The sequence below is a fragment of the Bufo bufo genome, chromosome 5 (assembly GCF_905171765.1).
Source record: "Bufo bufo chromosome 5, aBufBuf1.1, whole genome shotgun sequence".
Classification (NCBI taxonomy): domain Eukaryota; kingdom Metazoa; phylum Chordata; class Amphibia; order Anura; family Bufonidae; genus Bufo; species Bufo bufo.
The window spans coordinates 444,062,009-444,084,508 of NC_053393.1; the positions used below are offsets into that span (position 1 = coordinate 444,062,009).

Consider the following 22,500-nt stretch of genomic DNA (forward strand, 5'->3'; position numbering starts at 1 on the left):
GCTTAGCCAGCCTTCTATCTGGCTGTGCTTCTTGAGAGTCACAGTCCACAGGCTCAGAAACAGCCAGATAGAAGGCTGGCTAAGCATGCTGAGAGCTGTGTCCATAAATCCTAACAGCACTATGATTGCCCTCCCTTCCAACTGGATGAGTTTATCTGATACCTGCCCTGCTCCAGAAGCTCCTGCTGTCTCACGGGCTGGTGTGGCTGAGCGCTGTGGGCCATGTGCTGGTCGAAACTGCTGAGTAGGTTGTACACAGCGCAGCGTGCAGGAGGGATAACCGCGGGCGCACTGAGGTCATATCCGGCGGGCCGGCATTACAGGAACTGCACCAGCTGCTCTGACGTCCTGCCGCCGGATATCCTGTGACGTATATCCGGCGGCAGGACGTCAGAGCAGCTGGTGCTGTTCCTGTAATGCCGCGGCCCGCCGGATATGACCTCAGTAGTGATAGGAAGTTCGGATCTTTCAGATGAATCGGTTCATTTGAATCAGCTCATTCAAATGAACCGATTCATGAATCGGATCTTCGGTTCACTTGCTGAGTCACTGACTGCTGAGCTGACTCGCAAGTGAACCGAAGACTCTAGGTGCCGGTGCGCATGCGCAGATGCTATCCATTCGATTCACTTGCTGCTGCTGACTCAGTCGGCTCTTCAGCTCTCTAATGAGTGAGTCCGGATCAGGAAGAGTGATTGATTATAGTGATAGTGAAGGGAAGCTGAGGCTGACGCCGGACAGGAGTACTCAGGACAGGACTCAGGAGCTGTCACTGTGGTGTGCATTGTTGTCTGCTGTGCATTGTTACCCACAGTGACAACAGTCTGACACTGACAGTAGTACAACGAACCAAGTGAAGTGAAATGTGAATGCACAGGGAAAACTATGTGCTGAACTGATAACAGTATTACAGTAACACAGTCACTGGCTGATAATAAAATAGTCCCCACAGTCCCCACTTAATGGAATCCATAAAGGAGATGTGAACCCACCCTTAGTTATATAGCTACTGAATGAGATGCCTTTAACATATATATCTCCTGAGAAGCCAATTTGATCCTAAAGGGTTAATTCAACCTGTAATCTAAACTCTGTGTCATCTGTCACTTCTCTTATCTCTCTGCTCCTGTCAAAGGCGTACATAGAAATCACTGGGCCCCATAGCAAGAATCTAAATTGGGCCCCCGTTCCCCTTTTATAGCCCCTCCCACTACCCATTCCAGGCCTCTCTCTTTGTTCCATGAACTATGTTCGCTGCTGTTTTATAATTTATGCCATCAGGGCCGGATTGGGATTACAAAACAGGCCTGGCACACAAACGAGGTATAATAGATGCAGATGTATATTATATACAGCAGTGTACAGTTATGTGAGGTACGCGGTATAATAGATACAGTGTGTACAGATGTATAGTGTATACAGCAGTGTACTGATATGTGAGGAACGTGGTATAATATATGCAGTGTGTTCAGGTATATAGTATATACAGCAGTGTACTGATATATGAGGTATAAATTACAGCTCGTACCTCACATATCAATCCAATACTGTATATACAATATACCTGTACACACCATCTATTATACCTCGTACCTAACATATCAGTACACTGCTGTATATACAATATATCTATACACACTGCATATATTATACCTTGTACCTCACATATCAGTACACTGCAATATATATTATATATCTGTACATATTGCATCTATAATACTGTTTAATATATGGAGTGTGTGTGTGTGTGTGTGTGTGTATATACATATAGATGTGAGGCATACAAGGTATAATACTGTAGATGCAGTGTTTATAGAAATATGTGGTCAGTTATGCATTATAGTCACTGTGTGTGTGAAGTACATGAGGTAGTGGTCACTGTAACTGTCTGAAGTATTATACATGAGTGAGCATTGAGTAAAAACAGGGCATGGAGGGGGGGTAAATGATGAGAAGTGGAGGACCTCCTCTTACCACTCCATTCCAGTCTGTATGGATCAATGCAGAGCTGATTGTGAACTTCTAATACTTGCTGTTAGGGGTTGAAGGACCTGTGATGATGTCATCAAAGGTCCTGGCAGATGTACCTTTCAAACCTAGGAACTACAGCATTTTTGGTGCTGTTCCTTTGCTAGATTCTGCAGGACCTGTGATGCTGAAGATGATGTCATCACAGGTCCTGGCAGATGCACTGTTCTAACCTGGGAACTACACTTTACACTGTGCAGTTCCCTTACAGGACCTGTGAAGTGCTTGCCTTGCCTCAGCTCTGATTGGTTGGTGGGCGGGGAGGGGAGGGGCTGGCAGAAGCAGCTTCCACTCTAGGATCATATTACGCTCCTCCCGAGTCCCGCCCTCAGGCTCCCTGCTGCCAGCATGAGGTGAGCGTCTCCGCATTGTCTGTGTGCTGCTATGTGACGCTGCGCTGTGTACAACAGAGGACTTTTAACCCTCCGACGGCCTTTTGGCTGGCAGATGGGCCTATTTTATGGTAGGGGCCTGGAGCTGCAGCTCCATCAGCCCCTACGTTAATCCGGCCCTGACAGTTCATAATACATGAGAAGCATGGCTCTCACATTACACTTCCCATGTAGCTTCTCCATACTGGGGATATCTGATACATATTCCTAGGAATCCACAGCAAGGATTCAAATAGCCAACTAATCAGTCATCTTCAAGGGAAAGTATACATACTCAAATGAGCTGAGCCTGGTTCTTCCTTGGGAGCCCCAGTGTTGATGTGTAATAACATGGACTCTTTGATAAATCATTGGTGAGGCTTGATTTGCTCTTTGTTTTCATCTTGAGATAAGATCTTATATAATTGAGTCAATAGGACTCATCTATTGATGTTAATGTGGTGACAGTTTGGATGCTGTAATCTTTAAGCTGCTTCTTGGATAGGGCAAGGAAAGTGTTGATGTATAATAACTAATTGGAAGCTTGTGACTACATATCCCAGCATGCTCCTCCAAACTGTAGCTGGTGGGACCTGTATTCAGTCCACGGATGGTAAACTACAGACTGTTGTAGAGACTTGTGCAAGGTATGGTATTAAGGCCTCATGCACATGGCCGTATGTATTTTGCGGTCCGCAAAAACGGATCCGCAGAAAATACGGATGATGTCCATGTGCATTCCGTATTTTGCGGAACGGAACAGCTGGCCCCTAATACAACAGTACTATCCTTGTCCGTAATGCGGACAATAATAGGACATGTTCTATTTTTGGGGGGAAAGGAAATACGGAAGTACGGAAACGGAATGCACACCGACTCGGAATGAAAATACATTCGTGTGCATGAGGCCTAACTGTCAGTATTAGGCTACTTTTACACTCGCGTTTGGTGCGGATCCATCATGGATCTGCACAGACGGATCCGTTCAGATAATACGACCCTCTGCATCCGTTCAGAACGGATCCATTTGCATTATCTGTAACATAGCCAAGACGGATCCGTCATGTACACCATTGAAAGTCAGTGGAGGGCGGATCCGTTTTCTATTGTGCCATATTGTGTCAGTGAAAGCGGATCTGTCCCCATTGACTTACATTGTGTGTCAGGACGGATCCGTTTGGCTCAGTTTCGTCAGACGGACGCCAAAAAGCTGCAAGCAGCGTTTTGATGTCCGCCTCCAAAGCGGAATGGAGACGGAACGGAGGCAAACTGATGCATTCTGAGCGGATCCTTATCAATTCAGAATGCATTAGGGCAAAACTGATCCGCTTTGGACCGCTTGTGAGAGCCCTGAACGGATCTCACAAACCGAAACCAAAACGCCAGTGTGAAAGCAGCCTTAGCAGACCTTGCTTTGGATCCTTGGGTTTACAGTTGTGCCTCCTATTTTTTATTTTTTATTAATCTGAGCATTGATGACAGCTGGATGCACCTTTGCAGAAAAAACCCTATGTGTCATCCAGCGTCTTAACTAAGGCTAGGGCTTCATGTATGCATCTCGCGACTCCTTGTCATTTTTTGTAATGATAGTCAATGATGTCATACTGCGACATTCTGTCACACGACTAAAAAAAAAATCCATTCAAGGATTTTTGTGCGAATGTCGCAATCACAGTATGTTGCATGTCACAGTGCAACACCATTGAATGTCATTACAAAAAATGTTGCGCTAATTTTCTATGACAAGAAGTTGCGTGACACATGTTGCAGTGTAGTTGTACCTTTTTGTCACATGACACGTCACTGTGTAGCCCTAGCCTAATGCCAAAGCTAATGCTACAGGAAAAGATGGGATTCACTCTGGCAACTATTTCCCCTCTGGTTTTTTGGACATATGTGGAGGAGGCACTTATATTTGCTTTAGGCTACATTCTCACAACCCTATGAATGAGTACGGATCCGTTCCGCAGTTTTGTGGAACAGGTGCGGACCCGTTAAATTCAATGGGTCTTCAAAATATGCGGTCAGCACACCGAGTGCTGTCCACATCCATAGTTCCGTTCCACGGCCCCGCAAAAAAAGATAGAGCATGTCCTATTCTTGTCCGCAATTGCGGACAAGAAGAGGCATTTTTTATGGTAGCGGCGGCCATGTGCGGTCCGCAAATTGGGAACACACATAATTGGGAACACACATAGGCCGGTATCTGTGGTTTTGCGGATCTGCAAAACACTACGGTCGTGTGAATGCAGCTTTGAGTGGACAGAGTGTCATGTTTTTAGGCCCCCTTTGCACAGTCAGTATTTTATATGAATATTTGTACAAGCCAAAAACAAGAATTGGTCAGTGTACTGGACTCTTCTGGGTTTTGCCTTACAAATACTGATGAAAAATACTGACCCTGAGAAAAAGGCCTATTGTGAGATGTTGTAGCTAGGGTTAAAGTGATGCATAAGATTGGAACCATGTATATGCGTGATAGTACTAGTGTTTAGGGTCCACATGTTCAAGGTTTATGATGCAGTTTTGGAAGCCAAAATCTAGAATTGATCATAAAAGGAGAGAAAGTATAATGGACAGATACCACTTATAATTTAGTTTTTTCATTCACTCCTGGTTCTGGCTTCCAAAACTGCATTAGGAAACCCGACCCTATGGCCAGAGCATCCCACTGGTAGAAGGCCACTCTGCCTAGCACTGATGTAGAGACCCACCCATTCCATCTTCATGTCTCATTAATCTGAATGTTTTATGTATGAAATCAATGCATTTAGAACAGCTGAAAGTGATAAGGAGAGAATAATGACATTGTCATAGCAATGAAATGGGTTTTGAAGTTTTTTGTAAAGCACACCTCCAGCTAAATGATTGGCAGCTGTCAATATGAACCTGTCCTGTATCCTTGCAGTGGAGAATGTAGAATTGTGGCCTTTTTGTGCTAAACCCCATACCCTCCTTGTGCATGGTTTTAGAAAACAAAATGCAATTTACATCATAGAGTACAACTTACATTGGATTTAGATTAAATGTATTGCATTTATAGTGTAATATTCTAAGGTTTAATGCCACCAATGGATGTGTAAAGTGCATTAAGGGACAATGCTAGAGAAATTGGGACAGATGTGTTGTTGCTAATTGCAACCATATTGTCCCTGTCTTTTACTGCTTTCAGTTAAAATGTTTTGAATTTTGCACAACACTGGTCTGTGATGTAAAAAATGTAATTACATATTTATTTCTCATACATGGAAATATATAACATATGTAGACCAATAGATGCATATTGGAGAAATGAGTCAATCAATATATACCTGCAAACATATATGTGTTGCACATGTAAAATGTGGTAGATAATAGCCAGGAAATAGGAAAGATGACAGATACATAAAAGAGAAAAGTGGGTGGATGGATAGAGAGAAAGATAGATAGATAGATAGATAGATAGATAGGTAGATAGATAGTTGGGTAGGTAAGTAGATGGCAAGAAGAAAATATGATAGCTATGCCAGATAGGGAAATAGACACAGTGTATGGGAAGGTAGTTAGATGGAGGAACTAAAATACTATATATACATATGTGTGATATATACTGTAGATAGAATATAGAAAATCCCTCTGTATGTGCATGCTTGCATGGGGAATACACAGTAGAAGAAGTAGAGAGTTCATAGAAGGATGGGTAGATTTGTATATACTTTCTCTTCCTTAAAGTAAGAAATCCTGGGGGAGAACCAATAAAAGTTAGTACACTACTGCAGTGTTGAAAATCTGACAAATCCTGTAAGGTCAGTTAAGTACAAAGCTGTGTATATTCATCTAGACAAAATGTAAAAAGCTTCCTGGTATGACCGTAGGGCTGAGGGAAAAGGAATGATCATGGTAACATCTTAGACTAAAAACATTAGTAGTTTTGTCCTGTTGCATCATATGATTCTTGTTGAAAAGGATAAAATTGCTAAAATATTTGTGTGAAGCATAGCAGGGTCTCACTATCATCTATATCTATTTATCTATCTATCTTGTATAGATTTATCTATCTATTTATCTATCTGTATCTCTGTCCTTTCTATCATTTTTTTTCTGTCCATCTGCCTGCCTGTCTCTCTCTATTCATAGTTATGGTTTATCTACGACCCTGTTTACATTTTCTTTCTTTCTTTCTTTTTCTTTCTTTCTTCCTTCCTTTCTTTCTCTTTCTTTCTTTCTTTCTTTCTTTCTTTCTTTCTTTCTCTTTCCTTCTTTCTTTCTCTCCTCGTGCATATGTTGCATGTAAAGAATTATAACTCAGTGCTATTTGACTTTATGATATAGATATGACTGAATTACTTTAGCACACTTGGCTTTCGAAAACCAGAAGCTAACCAGAAATAGTGATATTTAAGGAGTCATTGGGCATGCGAATATTCTTTCCAGCAATTCAACAGGACAAAGGGTTCAGCTTGATGATTTATTTGCCATTCTCAAGTTGACATCCAAATAGGAAGTTTCCTGAGGCTGCTCAGTGCAGATGTGTTTCTCTGTTGTTGGAAATATTACATTTGCATGATGTTAGTTTGTTTGGGACAGAGCTTTGTTTCTTAAAGTAGATTTGACTATTTCAAGCAGGGACTACGGTGCATATGATGTCATTTTGCTTTAAGAACACTTTTTTTTTGCATTTGCAGCTTCGCTACCCAAATGTGTTGTTTTCTTTTCTCAACGATATTTAAACCGGTAATAAAATCTCCTTCACACGCAGCAGTAAGTGCCCCTGCTGACACCTTTATTGATTCTCTTTTGTTCACACCTGTCCCACTAATCATGAGCAATAAATTTAAAGAAATTAAGAATAAAATCATGCATCTCTGAAATGATACATATTTTCATCTATGGTAAGCTGGCTTCACAATGCTAAACTAAAACCTTCATTTCCACTATATTATAGTATAATACTTACAGATCTAACTGTTCTAAAAAAAAAAGTTTATTAAATAACAAAGCCCACTGTGATATGGTAAATTGTTACCAAGGATTTCACGTGGGAGGTAAGACTGCAGAACAACTTACAGCATTATCAGACAGGAAAGGATATATAGGGAGAGACAGCCATAGATATTGCTGCTCAACACGGTCCTTCTTAGGATAGACTATGGGTTTAAGAGAACCAAAAGGCGGTGCCAGATCTGTACTTACCTTATTTTGTGCACCTAAAGTCCTATGTGCAAATAAAAATCATATCTTTCTCTATCTATCTATCTATCTATCTATCTATCATCTATTTATCTAATAGCTATATATTATCTCTATCTATCTATCTATCTATCTATCTATCTATCTATCTATCTATCTATCTATCTATCATCTATCATCTATTTATCTAATAGCTATCTATTATCTGTATCTATCTATTTATCTATCTAATATATCTATCTAATCATCTACTCCTGTATATGTACACATTCAGATATTCGCCCTTAAATCATTAACTATTTCCCAGCACAATGCAGTAAAAGTTTGCAGTTTGACCCTTCTGGCTTCTATAAGCCTCTGCACTATTCTCTCCATTCTAGAACATAGAGAAAGCTCCCATTGTGTGGTGTGGCGGTCAACCTCGTGCTCAGTAGGCTTGCACTGATTTGCACTTCTGCCTGTAAAGCAAAATAACATAAATCATCTTCAATCCCCCCGAAAAATTTGAGGCAGAATTAACAACCTTCATCAACAGCTCAAGTGTCAACCTCCATGTGTAAAAAGCACCCAGTGATTAGAACTTTACAGTCCATGGCTAGGTGGACCCCACCCTCAGTCCTCAGTGTGGCAAGTAACTTTGTCAACTGCTCAGGACACTAAAGCCAAGTCTCAATCCAGAAATTCCCCAAAGTAACCAGCACGAATATGATCCACTTGAGTCCATCCAGGAACATTGATTTATCTCCAGCCGATTCCAGTAAACCTGCTTCCATCTTCGATTTCTGGAAGGCAGAGAGATGTATGAGGTGAGCCAGTGTATATTTCACAGGCACTAAAGCCATCTCCAACTCCAAACAGAAAGATTGTCTCCCCTTACATGTAACATCCAGGGCTAAAGTGTTTTTCACATGATCGGGTCCGGGGAAAGCTTCGCCTCTCATCTGTGTCTCTGCCGATCATTTATCCATTAATCCTGCGCCCCTTTCCTGCCAGGAGGCTTTTTATTTGTTCTCTGGTCCATTATATAAAATATATTCATTAACTAGCTCCAATGTGACATGTCTGGGCCAGAAAATCAGTTATATTCGCTTCCATGAATGCAATGTGGATATTCTGGAGTGTTCCCATGTTACAGATATATGGCATGGTCTCTAGGTGTACTCGTGTGTCTATCTATCTATCTATCTATCTATCTATCTATCTATCTATCTATCTATCCATCAATTTATACATCCAATATCTATCTATCTATTATCTATCTATCTATCTATCTATCTATCTATCTATCCATCCATCTAATATCTATCTATCTATCTATCTATCTATCTATGTATCTATATATCAATCTATGATCTACCCATCTATCTATCTATCTATCTATCTATCTATCTATCTATCTATCTATCTATCTACATATCTATCATCCATGTGTCAATCTATAATCTATCTATCTAATATCTATTTATCTATCTATCTATCTATCTATCTATCTATCTATCTATATATCTATCTATCTATCTATCTATTATCTATCTATCTGCCTATCCATCATCTATATACGAATAGTAGTTCATTGAGCCAAGAGAATAATTTGCCGAAGCTGAACCTAAGGAGAACCCTATAATTTTGTGGCTTAGTCAATTATTGGTATAGGAAATGCGTAGGGAGCATTGTGCAGGAGGATCTCTGAAGACTGAAGACATTTCAGAGCCAATTCACTATTACATTCAAGCACATACATGATAGTGTGAACAAAAAAGCTACTTGAAGGAGAGACCAGTTTTGCATTTGTCAGGTAATTAAAGGCCTTTTAGTCTCTACTGTGGGACATGTGTCATGTGTGGGAGTGTAGCAAGCTCTCCTCAATGGGGCTGTAATGGCTTATATGTGCTGAGCTTGGTAATCAGTCAAGGCTTCCACTGCGTGGACCCATCTATCCGTGTGTTCTCTCTGTAAGTTGACTACCTATAGTAACTACTGTAGTAATTTTGGGGTGTACAAGTCAACCTCTCAGGTTGTGGAATGTTTTCACAGCAGATTGGGAATACTTTAGGGAGGGGTTGGAGGGTTTTGGCTTGTTTCTTCTTGGGTTTATGTAATAGTTAAGGTTTGGAGATATTGGATCTGGACGGTCTGGTTCTTTTACCATCTCCTATTTGAAATTAAATGATTTCATTTGACGTAGAACCACGTGAGGGCTGCAAAACCTTCTGGAGGATTTGGAGCTGAGAGCCAGGCAGGCTTCTCCTGTGATTAGGCGATTCTAGTATCTCTCCTTATCACCCCCAGCAAAAGGTTCTCCTTATTGTACTCAGCCCTGATCCCACCATCAAGGATACCCCATTGGAAAGCTGATAGGGCTGAAAGGATGGATCTTATTCTAAGGTATATCCGCTGATTGTTCATGAATGGTGTGAGTTATTGTTGACCAAGGCAAAGGTCATTAGTAGGGCTTTAGTAGGGTGTGAGCGATGATTCATCTCCATGTTCTGAGCAGCATCTTCAGAAATGGATTGCAGATGCTAGTAGAGAATGCCTCATGTATGTAGATTTGTAAATGGTCTCACAATATATGTTGGCTACAGTCTTGTTGGTGATTCTTTTGAGGAACTGAGCAGTCACTCATCATCAGACAAAGCACATGGAATAAAAATCCTCTCTCCACTGCCAGCTGAGCTCATAAATTCATGGCTGATGGCGCTTCTGGAGTTGGGCTTTATTTTTATGTTGATTTGTTTCTGTAGTAGGTTGTGTGAGTGTATCCTCATGGCTATTATTTGGTCACATTATGTGGATATAGGTCTTACAGTTTTATATCACCACATCACTAGCGCCCTGGATGGTGATAACCTATCTGGATACTTCACAGTGCCTTTCATAATCTTTAAGAGGCCGCCTCATACACTATCAGCTGGGGCTGGAGTGCTTATTGTTCATATCCTATAGATATGAGTATTGGCATGTTACAATTTGTACAAAGTAACATATAAATACATAGGGAGAGTGAGGATATTAAGTGCATGCACTAATGAGTGGCGCTTGAGGAAAGGTCACAGTGTTGAGATTTGATTTATGTAGCTGGTGAATTGGGGCAGAAGAGCTTGATAAGATGACGTTTAGAAATGCTTTACAATTATGTCTTACAGACGTGGCCGCTCAGAAGAAGAAAATAAAATCTATCTGTACATCTATTTCATATCTATCTATCTATCTATCTATCTATCTATCTATCTATCTATCTATCTATCTATCTATCTATCTTTCTATTAACAATGATATTTTATTGCATTATATCTTCCCATAATTGATGAATGAAGAAATAGATACGTCTCGGTATCTCAGTATTCTCCTATATATACACAATACTCTCCTATATATTTATAATATTTTGAATGATATTTTATTGCCTTATATATTCCCATAATGAATGAAGAAATGGACACATCTCAGTATCTCAATATTCTGCTATATATACACACAATACTTTCCTATATATTTATAATATTTAGAATGATATTTGATCGCATTTCATCTTCCCATAATTGATGCCTCTCAATATTGTCTTATATATACACATTGCTCTCCTATATATTTATAATATTTAGAATGATATTTGATCGCAATTCATCTTCCCATAATTGATGCATCCCAATATTGTCTTATATATACACAATACTCTCCTATATTCGATTGTAAAAAATAAATAAATATCCATTTCGGTGGCATTATTTGCACCTGATATTATCCCTCACCTGCCTTATATCGCACACGGCGTTGGTTGCACTGATATCCGTATTACAGTCGTGATTGCCATAGATTTAAGCATTGCATACAATAAAGCCAGGCGCAGTGGGTAGTAAGATTTTATTGTGCACATAACATTTTACAAGCATCTGTTCGTCTAAATTGGAGATATATAACGCTAAATAAATGCATGCATGAAGCAGACGCCATAAATCTCAGCAGACAATAATCAAGGAGCCGCACTCCAGTGATTTACAAGACAGAAGACTGTACCTGGTGTAAGGAGCATCTTCCAGCTATGGATAGAAAGCTTTCATATCATAATCATGGCTTCTAGTCCTATTTATCGCCCTGGTGTTTTTGGCTGATTCTTGCAGGCTCCAGTCTGGAAGACATTAGTGTGTAGGGTGTCCAGGGCTTGGGCTGGTAGTGCTATTTTCCCGGCAGCACTGAAATAATAAAAAAAAAAGAAGCTCAGATCAGCAATTTAAGAAGTAGTGGGGTGAATGATTGACCAAAGTGGCTTTCATCAGATACAACACCGAGCACAGGAGTCAATGGAAATGCCTAGTAGTGGATTTCTTCCACCCTTCTCCTCCTACGCTGCCTCCTTTCATGTGCTGCCATTGCAATATGCCATGAGGAGCAAGTGTTTCTAGGTTTTAATGCCCCGTTTACAGCCCTAGTGCATGGTGCCATAAATCTTGTCTGCCCATAAATGACAAAAAACCATTGGTATGCAGAAAAGGCCACCCGGTCTTATAGCCCTTTATGTCTGTGCCTTATCCCATGCCTTCATAGCATTATTCTTCCTCACAATAGTTTGAAACATTCATCTTAGATTTTTTTTAACACCTGGTTTGGGCTAAACCATTTCTCAGAAGAACCTCCAAGCTTGTTAATCCCTACTGAAAAATACTAAGATCGTGCCTGAAAAAAAATAAAAAAAAAAGCTCATGTTTCTATAGGTATATTTCATATAGATTGGCCAATCTGTAGTCATATATCAACGGGCTTTCTGCCTGGATTTCACAGGCATTTGATATTTCTGTAGCACTTTAATAGGTCACCACCAGATCAGACGTGTATGGCCCCATCTAGAATTTACAGTTTATTTCTCATTCGGAATATTCAAGAAGAAGCTCAAGCCACAAGATACATTCGTGAGATAAATTAGAGAATTAATGAAAGAGCAGTAGATCCCATGTTGCACCGAGGCTGTCTTCTTCATTAGCATAATTTTCCAGAACCACAGTGCCTCCTCCTTTCACAGGGTCCTGGATACTCCTCCCTCCATTTTTTCATGTTATTTTATTTTTCTTTCCATGTCTACCCCATCTCCCTAGACTTTAAATGTCTTTCTCCTTTTTTTTTCTCCCCCCACACATCCCTGTTCCCAGATGAATATTCTCCCTGGAATCTAGCATCATTCAGCAGGCAATATTAGTAAGAAACATACCATTTTTGTGTCTGTGGAACTACACTTGGAGAGCCCTGAGAGTTGATAGCTCTTATCTTGGTGACCGGGGTCGCCCATATGTAACCTTAGGGGTTGTCCAGTTTTTTTGGCAGACATTTCTTGTTGAGGTTTCCTGAAGGCTGTCCTCATCCTGGTGCTTGTAGGTGACAGAGCAGGAGAGGTGCTGCTGGTACTATCCTTGCCCCCTTCATGATGCCCAGAACATAAGAAGGGTGGTGGTGGGGGGGACCCAGATCTGCTGGTTCTGGAGCCCGAACTAGAGAACAAGTCTGCTGTGTTCTGCATCAGTCGTCAGAATCCAAGGTAAGACGGCCAGAAATCCTCTATCACTTGTGAATGGTGGAGTTTATGTCCCAGTGATTTATGACCATAGTCTTAAATCTCGGTTCAAGAAGAGTTCACAAGCTCAAGCTTCCTTTCAAGAAATGACTGATACGTATAGTTTGCTAATACAGGCTCCTTTCTGGTCTCCACAGTTTCTTGCCATATCTGAGACCTGAATCTCAGAGATTACTTATTTCTTTTGTTATTAATCCCTTAAACATTTTATATTTCATCTCCATGCGGTAGAACAAAGGCATTTAATATTGATCATCCTCTAACATTACCTGATCATGATTACATTTTAAAGAGAGATTTTTTTTTATACTTTTGAAATACTATTTTTACAATTTGCGAATGTAATAAAATCGAAGAACTTTAGTATCTAGTATTAAATATTTTAGGAAGCACTACCCAGGGATGCTAAACATGGTGGGGTGATTATATATATTTGATAGCACCGGCCCAGTAGTTATATATATATATATATATATATATATATATATATTGAGTTGCTTGCTATTTCTACGTATGTTCTATATGAAATATTTCATTGGCCTTGGAAGGTCTGATAGGCTTGTAGCAGCGGTAATGGCACATCAGCCCTAGAGAAATGAGAGGCATCAGGGTTATAAAATATTGATCCTCTAGGTGACTTTATTCACATAATTTTAATATGCAACAATAATGAAACATTGAAGACAAAGTTTTTGTTTGTACCTGTCCACATTGTTCACATTGAATTCTGTTGTAATTCAAATAAGAGCAACTATATTATTCTATTAATATGTATAACATGTGTAAGTATAGTTATAACTATACACACCCCAACACACACAGAGTTTTAATATATGATGTATATAGTATTTAATTTATAATTTTTCTAAGTTGTTTTTTTTTTGTTGTAAAAAGGAAACGTCAGAAATGTAGCTTTTTCAATTCTATACTGTTTGCTTTCCTGGGCATTTTAATGCTTTGCTTTTGTGTTGTATGTCTAGTTTAAATAGTTATTTTGAGATAGGTAAACATGAAGATTTAACAAAAGATAGACAAGATCCTAGAAGTATTTTATGGCTTGTGTTTCCATCATCTACTCTCTCTCTAGCCAAATGACCCCCATACATCAAATTACAGAGCAGTTGCAAAGACAGAACCTATTATCGTTAGGGGTTGCACAGAAAGTTCATGCCGTGGTCATGGAGATGAACGCTGCTGGTCTTTCTGGTTCCTGGTGTTTTTTCAGATCCATCATGTTTTAACAGGTAGAATTGTGTACATTTCATGTGAGGACTAATCACAATACAAGGCAATTGACTTTTTTTTAATGTTGTTTATTAATATTCTCATCTAATTAGAAACGTGCTTTAGTTTTTATTAAAAAAATAAATATATATATATATATATATATATATATATATATATATATATTGCAGAATAAATGTACAGGACAAATTTCATAGTGAGGTATCAATGTTGCATCTAGGCATACATATCATGGAATAAATAAAAAAAGGATATAAATACAAATGCAAAGCACTAGAGTCTAGGATACAAGAGTTCAGATGAGAGTAACTAAATTATCAACTAAAAATATTGTCAACATTATTCTGCTGCTCATTGAAGGATCATATTCCTTTATATTCATAAAATATGTATATGCTGAATATTTCTCTGTTGCTGTATTTGATATTTTGTAGTATAAAGATGCAGACATTGTATTGTACAGTATCCAATGTAAAAACAGAGGTTACAAGTTGATATTCCAGTGATACAAATGCATAAAAGCAAACAAAAAATGTTTAAAACTTTAAAAATGTTACTACTCTTTAAAAATAATAATAATAATAATAATAATAATAATAAAAAATTATATATATATATATATATATATATATATATATAAAGCTTTTTTTCCCATTCATATAGCATTATTTATTTACATTATCTATTGCATACTTGAATTAGAGGATATGGAGGTAATTGTAAGGAGGTAATTGAGCTGCAGGTAACATATTGCTTTCTAGGCCTGTGCTTAGGAGGCTATATCTGTTCCTTGATAAACGAGTATTTACTGAGTCAATACTGTGCTCTGTGTGAGCAATAACTTGTGATTTACAATGCGGCCCTAGAGCTAAGGTTATCTGTTCAACATGAGATAGATCAGATTGAAAGGGGCACTGAGGACCGCATGAGTGTGGAGGAGAGTAGTACAAGCATCTATATGAAATATAAAAGCTTAACAAATCCTAATGCAATATTGTATATGTGGAAAGTGCAGCTTGACTACTGATTATGAAACACATATAATATATATCTATATGTATACCTATGATCTGATATTTATTAGCAGGGCTCCATAATGTGCCCAGGGTAGTGAGCCGGATTGTCTGCTGTGGTAGGTAGGGGAGGGCTGTTCTCACCCTGACCTGTGATGGACTCATTCACACTGCATTGAAGTGTAATTTCTGGGAGAGTGGGAATTAGTTGGACGTTAGTGAGCAGCCCTATCATCTTAATACACAGTTCTCAATATTGCTGAGCACTTTTTCCTTGCTGGCTTTCATGTCACTTAGCTATTGTAAGTAAGATGGATCTCTCCCATCTCCTGACTGTAACTTGCTTCTTCTCTACCACAGGTCTGACCACAGAGGCCATTGGAGGAGCAGCACCACGTGACTCAGGGTGCCAATGTTATTCTTTACGGGTGTCAGGACCCTGTCAGTTTGTGAAATAAATATTGGGAAACAACGAAATGCAAAAAGCGACCTACTACGACAGCTCTGCGATCTATGGTGGATACCCCTACCCAGGAGCCAATGGTTACACCTATAATGCAAGTCAGCAGCAATATCCCTTGGAAAGTGACTATCATCGACCTGCCTGCTCTCTGCAGACACCTGGCAGCACAGTGCCACATCACAAAGCCATTGACATCAATGAGAGTTGTATGAGAGCCATCAATAGTCAATCAAGCCAAGAGCAGCAGCAGCCTACACCACCCTCTGTGTCCCCACCTGACCAACATGCCAATAATGCAGCCACCACCTCCACCTCCAAAGCCACCGGTATCTCCTCACCCACAATGTCCAAGCAGATCTTCCCCTGGATGAAGGAATCTCGGCAGAACACTAAGCAAAAAGCAACAACAGCAGCAGGAGCAGCAGCGGCGGCAGCAGCAGCAGGAAACTCCAGCTCAGGTAAAGTCACCAGCTTCTCCTCTCCCCACACCTGAGGCACAGCTTTCATGGCAGCTGGAGCTGACTTGCAGGGTGGCACTTATAGAGTTAAATGCTGGAAGGTAAAATTGTACATTAACCCTTTCATCAAAACTTTATTGCGACACCTGAGGACAAACAGTGGTTTTATTGGCCTACTGTGAATTGTAATGAGTCCCAGTGCAAAATAATTAAGTCTATCTATCTATCTATCTATCTATCTAATATCTATCTATCTATCTATCTATCTATCTATCTGCAGTATCTATCTATCTATCTATCTATCTATCTATCTATCTATCTGCAGTATCTATCTATCTATCTTAAGTCTATCTATCTATCTATCTATCTATCTATCTATCTATCTATCTATCTATCTTCTATCTATCTATCTTAAGTCTATCTATCTATCTATCTATCTATCTATCCATTATCTATCTATCTATATTCTAACTATATATCTATTGTCTATCGATCTATTTATATTGTATCTGAATATCTATCTAATTGAATCTATCTACCTATCTATCTATCTATCTATCTATCTATCTATCTATCGATAATCTTTCATCTATCTATGTCTTATAACATGACATAACATTTACAGACACTAAGAAGCTGTTTTTAGAAGCATTCTGTAGTGTTATAATATTTAGGACGCTTAACTCATATCTTTCCTTAATTATAAATAATAGTATTATTATCCTCCCCACATGGATACATTTAGATAATATTTGAAAATATCAAGCTGTGAGTAATAATTTGGAGGACAATGCATGTGGTATTCATCTATTATTACTACTATAACTACTACAGGCCCTAATGTCACTGTTGCCACTATTAATACTAAAAAAAAATCACTTCTAGCAAATCTACAGCTGTAGAAACAAAAACTGCTGTACTGACATGCCCTATTCAGAGAGTAGTATCAAAGGTTTTTTTAAACTTAATGCTAATACTAATAATGATTACTTCTACTACTAATAATAATACTAGTATTCAGTAGCTCCATCATTCCCAGGGACTGTGACAAGAGCTGAGATGGAGACAACACTGTCAGTCATATAATGCAGCTGCACTAATAACAATTAATTTCTTTTATATAATTATTGGATATAATTGGATCCCATCTAATATAGAGGAGCAGCCATTCTGTGTTCCTGTATGATGAGTTCCTGACAGCTCAGCTACTTTCATAGTTGCAGTTTGGAGAATTAAACATGACAAGTCCCTGGATCTATGTAGTTTGGAGATTTGCAGAATATAGAAAACCCCAATAGGCTGCAATGTCTCCCTCTGTCTCTTCCTTATTTCCTTGTTTTCTCCTGCTCCCCTATCCCTCCTCCTCCTCCTCCTCTCTGCTCCTGGTTACTTCCGTGTGGGCATGCGCAGTAGCCTCTCTGATAGACTCCTGTAGCATGGCCAAGGTTTCTAATGTGTTCTTCTTCTTGGGAGTGACAATGCACGAAATCTGTTCTTTTCCTTACCCATATTATTGGGGGATGTTAGGATTAATAGACAGTTCTAGACGTGTAAAGTTCTCCAGATTCCTCCTTTCCCCTATAGAGATGTTTAGGTTGGAAAATGTGAATATTGGAGGCTTATGCAGGTGTTTCCAGATAGGAGATTTTTTTTTGACTGTGTATATTTCACAACAGCATTTGAATGCATCACCTTGTGTCTATAACCATAACATGGAGCTGACTTGGCAGAGCAGCTCGGTTGTCATTACCATCTGGCTTCCTGGGTTGCTCTGATACATAGCAGTGGGCAGGGAGTGCAGCCCTCTGTTCACACACAGCAGCTTCCATGTGGCGTTCAGCAAGGAGGTCGGTCAGGCAGCTTCATGCAGCATTTACTTTTACCAGAAAATAGGACTAAAACTACTGTTGTTGCTGCTATTATTATTACTATTATTTATTTTTTCTGTTGACGCACATACTCAATGAAATAGTCTAGCCTATTAAGTCTGCAATTTTCTGGTCATAACTTCAATTATTATTTAGTAATATTTTATTATTATAAATATTTATTTGCCCAGTATTACAGCCTCCACACAACTTTCTTTGCTTACCTATGCCTAGCTATGCTATATCCCATGTCATGTGCATGGCACACATTGCCCTTCAGAAGCCTGGGAAAGCTGGGTGGTTAAAACTTGTGTGAATTGTAATGACAGTAATGTTCTCATCCCCTCAAAAATATTAACTTTAGACATAGACATATGAGTTTTTATTTATTTATTTATATTAGAATTTTTGCACATGTATTCTAAGGAAGCATGTTATAGAGAAAGCAGATTAATATAGATGTCTGTCAGTCTATCTATATCTATCTATCTATCTATCTATCTATCTATCTAACTATAGTTTTATGGAGAAAGATTCCATATAATTTGTATTTTATTCATTTAAAGATGACCTGTGACCACTAAATCTTTAGCATGTTATACAGCAAGATAAACTGAGCAGATTAATATATAGTTTTGTGTGAAAAGATCCGATAAAACCTGTAATTTACACAATTAAACCTCGGCTCTTTCTATGCTTAAGGACCCCTGTACTATCTCTAGTCACTGACTATCTCTGTAAACATACTTAGGCCTCTTGCACACGACCGTATGTATTTTGCAGTCCGCAAAAAATACGGATGACGTCTGTGTGCATTCTGTATTTTGCGGAACAAAGCAGCTGGCCCCTGATAGAACAGTCCTATGTTTGTCCGTAATGCGGACAATAAGGCCTTTTGCACACTGCCGTTATGGGTCTGTTCTGTGCATTGGGGACCGCAATTTGCGGTCCCCAATGCACGGGCAACGTCCATGCGGCGGCCGGGACAGATTGAGACCCATTCAACTTGAATGGGTCCATGATCCGTCTGCACCGCAAAAAAATAGAACAAGTTCTATTTTTTTTGCAGTGCGGAGGCACGGACAGAAACACCACTGAAGCACTCTGTACTGCTTCCGTGGGGTCCAATCCGTGCTTCCGTTCCGCATCTCCGTGATTGCGGAGCCATTCAAGCGAATGGGTCTGCATCCGTGATACGGAGTGCACACGGGCCGGTGCCTGTGTATTGCGGACCCGTCATATGCGGGCCCCAATACGGCCACAGGCACACAACTTTCGTGTGCAAGAGGCCTAATAGGACATGTTCTATTTTTTTGTGGAATGGAAATATGGACATACTGAAACAGAATGCAAACGGATTACCTTCCGTTTTTTTTTTGCGAACCCATTGAAATGAATAGTTCCGTATACGGTCCACAAAAAATAAATGAAACGGACACGGAAAGAATATAGGTTTGTGTGCATGAGCCCTTACACAGAGAATGCTATCAATAACATCTTCCCATGTACAACTGAAGTGGCAAAAAACTGAGATATAAATGTATAAATTAAATCTTTTCTGACCAAAGTATATATCAATCTGCTCAGCACCTCTTGCTCCATAACCTGCTGCCTGCAGAGTGCACCTCATTTTGTGGTGAAGGGTCCTCTTTAAATCTCTGCCTAAGGCCTCATGCACACGACCGTATGTGTTTTGCGAATCCGCAAAAAAAAGGATGACGTTCCGTATGGCATCCGTATTTTTTGCGGATACTTTATTTTTGCGGATCCATTGTAATAATGCCTATCCTTGTCCGCAAACTAGAAAAAAATAGGACATGCACTATTTTTTTTGCGGGGCATCGGAACGGACATACTGATGCGGACAGCACATGGTCCGCATGTGAATGGGTCCGCATCCTATCCGCAAAAAAAATGGAACGGACACGGAAACAAACAACGTTCGTGTGCATGAGGCCTTATAGTCCAGTGGAGGGTCTTACTTTGTGATTGACAGCATTCCATATATAACTGTGCCTAGAGAAAAAGCTGTCAATCACCAGTAGGACCACCCACTGGACTCCTAAGCACACAACAAGGTGGGATTAAATCAATAAAATAAAAGTAAGGCCTCATGCACACGACCGTTCCGTTTTTTTGCGGCCCGCAAACCGCGGATCTGCAAAAAACTTCACCTGCCCATGTGCCTTCTGCAATTTGCGGAACAGGCGGCCCATTGTAGAAATGCCTATTTTTGTCCGCAAAACGGACAAGAATAGGACATGTTATTATTTTTTTGCAGGGCTACGGAACGGTGCAACGGTTACGGACAGCCCACGGAGTGCTGTCCGCAAAAACTGCGTCTCGGATGCGGACCAGAACTACGGTCGTGTGCATGAGGCCTTATACTGGATCTTTTCCCACAAAACTATATATCAATCTGCACAGTTCCCTCCCCTAAATTGACCTGCTGCCTTTTGGACTGCCTATAGGATGTGACAAGTACCCTTGTATTCCATTAATCTGGCATTGACTGCCCAAGAGACACCTATTAGTTTGCTTTGTGGTTGACTCTCTGTGGGTGATCATTGCATAAGTTTGTGTTGTGATGATTTATTTGATGGTCCTTGCAGGTGAGAGTTGTGCTGGTGACAAAAGTCCCCCCGGGCAATCTTCTTCCAAAAGAGCCCGCACCGCTTACACAAGCGCCCAGCTGGTAGAACTGGAAAAGGAGTTCCATTTTAACAGATACCTGTGCAGGCCCAGGAGGGTGGAGATGGCAAACTTGCTTAACCTCACAGAGAGGCAAATCAAGATCTGGTTCCAGAATCGGCGCATGAAATACAAAAAGGATCAAAAAGGAAAATCCATGATGACGTCATCGGGTGGCCCCTCGCCCTGCCGGAGCCCTGTACCTCCAGCTGTTGGGGGTTATCTGAACTCTATGCATTCTCTGGTAAACAGTGTCCCTTATGAGCCTCAGTCTCCCCCAGCCTTTAACAAACCCCACCCAAACTCCTATGGTGTGCCTGCTCCATACCCCAGCCCTCATCACAACAGCTGCCCCCCTCATCAGAAGAGATACACAGGAACTGCTGCTGTCACCCCAGAATATGACCCTCACCCACTCCAAGCCAGTGGTGGTTATGGCAATCCTCACGTACAGGGAAGCCCCGTTTATGTAGGGGGCAATTATGTGGAATCCATGACTAATTCAGGGCCCTCCATGTTTGGTCTAACCCATCTGACTCATTCCTCCTCCAACATGGACTACAATGGACCAGGATCCATGAACAGTAGTCACCACCATGGACCTTGTGACACCCACCCTACCTATACAGAATTATCTTCTCATCATAGCTCTCAGGGAAGAATTCAGGAAGCACCCAAGTTGACACATTTGTAAAGACACCAATAGGTGTAGGGGACATCGATGACATTCTTATTTTTTTTTTCTACCTATAATTCAAATAGTTCCCTTATTTTATATTTTTAACTTTTTTGGGGTTGAATTCTTTGTGTTTTTTTTTTTTTTTTTTTGCATAGTCCCAGTCACCTACTATGAACACTACCTGGAGCAGATATCTTTGTATTCTAATCGACACTTTTATCAAACAGGGTATAAGAACAAAATTTTATATGAAAATATCTTCTTAAATGTGAATTGTTCCTACATTTCCTATCCCACAGGGAAACCAATTAAATTATTATTGCACTTCCTTTAAATTGCTAGACAAATATCCTAAAAAGCGCTTGAACAGGGTGATCAGCCTGGATCATTACAATTGTTATAGTCATTAATGTGTGCACGCTGGGGCATCAGTTCCAGTTAATTTATTATTATTTTTCGTCTGCATACAAATATATGGAACTGTTTACATCTTATTTATCCCATCTCATATTTATAAACCATACATAGCAGATATAGTCAGCTCTGGTTACTGGACTTTTGTTCGATGGGATAATGGCACAGGCAACGATGGCAAAAAGAATAATTCTCTTTAAAGATGCAATAAAATGGTAGATAAAATATCAGCATTTGCATATTCCTTTATATACATAAATACACGCATGAAAGGGTTATATATATATATATATATATATATATATATATTTAATACAAGCAGTTCGAACCATGGTAAGGTCTTGTCAAGTCACTGCAGCAGCATTTGAAGGTAGGGAAGGAAGCAGCAGCTTCTTTTGTAGCTGAGAGAGAGGGAGAGTTGATTGATAAGATGGCTGATAATGGAGGTCCGGTAGGTAATAGCTTTGTGCTGATGGGCTTCTTACGCCATGTTGTGCTCCAATCTGCAGCATCAGCTCCCAGGCATCTGTTCACAAGG

The 22,500-nt window shown here is 39.8% G+C and overlaps 1 protein-coding gene and 2 long non-coding RNA genes across 8 annotated transcripts in view; 1 reads left to right on the forward strand and 2 right to left on the reverse strand.

The window, feature by feature from the left end:
- Positions 1 to 22,189, forward strand: part of HOXA3 (homeobox A3) — a 45,610-nt gene extending 23,421 nt beyond the window's left edge. For 5 of the 6 annotated variants that reach the window (XM_040433586.1, XM_040433589.1, XM_040433591.1 and 2 more), the window contains 2 exons: positions 15,750 to 16,310; positions 20,791 to 22,189. In XM_040433586.1, coding sequence (XP_040289520.1) covers positions 15,866 to 16,310; positions 20,791 to 21,563 — 1,218 coding nt within the window. In that variant the 5' untranslated portion in view covers positions 15,750 to 15,865 and the 3' untranslated portion in view covers positions 21,564 to 22,189. Of the gene's footprint in view, positions 1 to 12,994; positions 13,096 to 15,749; positions 16,311 to 20,790 lie in introns of those variants that run through there. The other variant, XM_040433590.1, reaches the window with a different exon arrangement.
- On the reverse strand, positions 7,804 to 12,893 carry LOC121002231. Its single transcript, XR_005779256.1, has 3 exons — positions 12,772 to 12,893; positions 11,586 to 11,761; positions 7,804 to 8,350 (listed from the first exon to the last, which is right to left on the reverse strand). It is a non-coding gene; the product is annotated as an uncharacterized LOC121002231 (long non-coding RNA).
- Positions 22,119 to 22,500, reverse strand: part of LOC121002232 — a 2,433-nt gene continuing 2,051 nt past the window's right edge. The window contains exon 2 of the long non-coding RNA XR_005779257.1: positions 22,119 to 22,500. This exon is cut by the window's right edge and continues 100 nt beyond it. This is a non-coding gene — a long non-coding RNA (uncharacterized LOC121002232).